Here is a 4,114-nt window from a genome sequence, read left to right on the forward strand (position 1 = left end):
TAGGCGAACCGAACGTCGTCGTTTACCATTACACATACATACGTGTAATACGCGTGACTTATCCATCCAACACGTTTTGCCCCACACGGATCCCCCATAAGCAATGGGATAGTCGACATTGGTTCAGAAATTTTGCCGACTTTCAAAATTTAATGTTTTTATAAAAGGCAAATGTCCAAAATAGCACATTTCTAAGTTTATATCACAAAAATAGCACTCAAAAACTAAAATGACCAAAATAACACCTTTCTAAGTTTATATCTTATCCCCAAAACCTCATTTCTCAATTCTAAACCCTAAACCTTAAACTCTAAACCCTAAATCCTAAACCTTAAACTCTAAACCCTAAACCCTAAACCCTAAACCCTAAACCCTAAACCCTAAACTCTAAACCCTAAATCCTAAACCCTAAATCCTAAACCCCACCCTTTAACTCTAAACCCTAAGTTTGTGACTTTTGATAAAACATTAAGTGCTATTTTTGTGACTTTTGACTTTGAGTGCTAATTTGGGAACAAAAACTTGATTTAGTGTTATTTTTGTATTTTTCTCTTTTATAAATGGGTATTTCATTTCATAAAGGGCAAATCTCCAAAATAACACATTTCTAAGTTTATATCACAAAAATAGCACTCAAAAACTAAAATGACCAAAATAGCACATTTCTAAGTTTATCCTTTGAAATTTTTAATTTTTTAATTTTTCAAAATTTGAAATCTTATCTCCAAAACCTCATTTTTAAACTCTAAACCCTAAACCTTAAACCCTAAACCCTAAACCCTAAACTCTAAACCCTAAACCCTAAACCCTAAACCCTAAACCCTAAACTCTAAACCCTAAACCCTAAACCCTAAACCCTAAATCCTAAACCCCATCCTTTAACTCTAAACCCTAAGTTTGTGACTTTTGATAAAACATTAAGTGCTATTTTTGTGACTTTTGACTTTGAGTGCTAATTTGGGAACAAAAACTTGATTTAGTGTTATTTTTGTATTTTTCTCTTTTATAAATGGGTATTTCATTTCATAAAGGGCAAATCTCCAAAATAACACATTTCTAAGTTTATATCATAAAAATAGCACTCAAAAACTAAAATGACCAAAATAGCACATTTCTAAGTTTATCCTTTGAAATTTTTAATTTTTTTATTTTTCAAAATTTGAAATCTTATCTCCAAAACCTCATTTTTAAACTCTAAACCCTAAACCTTAAACTCTAAACCCTAAACCCTAAACCCTAAACTCTAAACCCTAAACCCTAAACCCTAAACCCTAAACTCTAAACCCTAAACCCTAAACCCTAAATCCTAAACCCCATCCTTTAACTCTAAACCCTAAGTTTGTGACTTTTGATAAAACATTAAGTGCTATTTTTGTGACTTTTGACTTTGAGTGCTAGTTTGGGAACAAAAACTTAATTTAGTGATATTTTTGTTTTTTTCTCTTTCATAAATGACATGAAAATATTTAAAGTTTTTTATTTAGCTTTAAGCCAAAAAAAAAAGAGAGTTATTTAGATTTTAACACCGTGCTAAAAAGAAATTAATTAATTTAAGTTTAGTTATTACAAATGAAAGAAATTATTTTAAAAGTTATAAAGTTTAAATGTAAGTTTCCTACAATATCCACGTGGGACCACCAGGACAAGACTGCCACGTCATAATGTATAAATGGATATAGGTGTACAAACCAACGACGTGTTCCAAGATTTTGTGTTCTATCCAATGGGAGACGTGGCATATTCAGAATGCTCATGCACTTTGTCTTCCCACTGTTGTGTGCTTGCATGCATGTCTTTTTAGGTGAGTCTTTTTGGCTAGTTGGTGAGGTATATGTCCAAAATGCAATCCCAACTACTTGCACGACACTAAAAGCTTATTAGTCTTCTTTTCTTGTTTACCCTTTTACCATGATATATTTCAAACATACGTTGAAATGGTATACTAAAAACATATATAAAATTTTCAGAAGAGATTACAAATGTTATATATATTTTGGAAAATGTCGTCAAACAACAACAGTAAGACAATTTGAAAAGTAACCGAGCCCACGAAGCAAAAGTTGACACCACTCAACCTTTCCCCAAATCTCTCCCACCACTGGATTGACTTGTGATAAAGAAATCTCAGCACCCCAAATCTCATTGCCATCCTGCATCAACAATATCATGAGCTTTTCACCACAACTAGCAACGCACGCCTCTTTACAACCCTTAACGAGTCCTTCCACACCTTTAACCACTCCGCAAGGCAACCGGTGCTTTAGATCATACGCACTTAAACAATTGTTACAAGTATCATAGCTATAAAATATGCCGTCTATGATACAACCTGGACCAGTATTCCCTTTCCAACTAGAATGCAGCCTTTTGTCCGTACAAATTTCCCATCTACCTTCCCTTGGGTTGAAAACAAAGTTATTCTCATCACCCTTGATGATGTATATCTTTTCCTCGCTAATCAGCCTACAACCCGCCTCAAGACATTAGTTCTCCTCACCGCATTCCCACGTTTGTGTTTCCGTGTCTAACACCATCATCCTGTTTGATGACCACGAACCGTTTTCGGTATCCCGGTAATGACCTCCAACTACGTATATCTTTGCATCGATGACGTTAGCGACCGAATCATTGACCGCCTTAGGCATGACGCAAAAATGGCGCACCGTGTTAGATCCACAGTCGATCACTAACACATCGGATGTGAATTTTCTATTGTAATATCCACCCATGACAAATATCCTTGAACCCACTACTACGTAGCTAGCCTCCTCCAGTCCTCCCACATCTGGGGAAGGCAGAGGAGGAAGCGAGGGGATAGGGACCAAACACTTGCTGCTACGGAGGAGAGTATACAAGCGGGTGTTCGAGGTGGAACCATTACGGATGGGTACATAGATGCAAGTTTCGGTGCGTCCTAATGAAGACCGTCTGGCGTAAAGCTGAGGGGAAGCAACAATGGAGCGGAAGAGCTTAGAAACGAGGGAAAGAGTGACATACTCGTCTTTAGAGACACGAGCTATGCACTCAATCAAAAGATCGTCAGGAAGTGAAAAGATCGGAGACGTCTTCTTTATTTTCCCATGCCCCCCTACACATAGCAATCCCCATTTTGAGAGAGAATCTGAACGAGCGGAGAATGCAAGAGAATCAGTGACACAAGTTCCTTAGTTACATATATTTAGATGCAGTTATAAAAGATTTGGTAATATTTAAAAGAGCAAATTAGGGAAATATACTGTAAAATGTGAGATACCATACAATGGGGGGGGGGGGGGAATGGTAATGATGGAGGGAAAAAAATTAAGGGGAAATAGAGTATGGATTGCAAATATGAGAGGTTTGGTGTGTAAGGGATACAAATTCTCTATTTAAACTAAGGTCACATGGGGAAAAAATGTTAGACTAATCATTTATCAACTGATTATAGTTTGAGTAAAGTTTTACTAAATTAATTGATAAAAATTATAACGATTCCCATGTACCATAAAGGAGAATTAAAAATACATTAATACAAATGTAGAATGTGGTTATAAATTTTTAAACAGTACTAAAAGTATATGATTCAGTATATAGAGCGTTTACGTAAAATTCAATATTTTCGTCGGGGTTTATACCTAGATTTTGAATTTTTTTTTAAATATGACAATATTATTTTAATGCATAGTTGCATCATGTACTAACATATGATGATGGTCAAAGAGGCTTGAAACCTTTGTTGTCTATGTTTCTCTAGAGAATAGCGATTTTATAGTGGTTAGTCCACTGATTTAGGGATTATATGAAGTTTTACTAAATTAATTAGAAAAAATAGAATAATGCTCATGTACATGAAAGAGAGTTTAAAATACATTAATACAAATTTATAATATGGTTAAAAAATTTAAAACAACACTAAATATTTTTTTAGGCTTCAGTATAAAGAGCATTTGCCGAAAAGCTCAATATTTTCGTAGGAATTGTTAAGACATAGATTTTGTGAAAAATTCAAAAATATAACAATAATTTTTTTAATGCATAGTTACACCTGCACTAACATAAGATGATGGTTAAAGAGTTTTCGAATCTTTGTTGTTTCCTTTTCTCTAAAATATCGATTTTATAATGGTTAATCCAC

General features: G+C 34.4%; 1 protein-coding gene across 1 annotated transcript; it reads right to left on the reverse strand.

Moving 5' to 3' along the window:
- Positions 1–2,483: 2,483 nt before the first annotated feature.
- Positions 2,484–3,108, reverse strand: LOC125591511 (F-box/kelch-repeat protein At4g38940-like). Its single transcript, XM_048765880.1, has 2 exons — positions 3,093–3,108; positions 2,484–3,016 (listed from the first exon to the last, which is right to left on the reverse strand). Exons 1-2 carry the CDS (start codon positions 3,106–3,108, stop codon positions 2,484–2,486), a joined length of 549 nt encoding a protein of 182 aa, XP_048621837.1.
- Positions 3,109–4,114: the final 1,006 nt, after the last annotated feature.

The sequence above is a fragment of the Brassica napus genome, chromosome C8 (assembly GCF_020379485.1).
Source record: "Brassica napus cultivar Da-Ae chromosome C8, Da-Ae, whole genome shotgun sequence".
NCBI classification, from domain to species: domain Eukaryota; kingdom Viridiplantae; phylum Streptophyta; class Magnoliopsida; order Brassicales; family Brassicaceae; genus Brassica; species Brassica napus.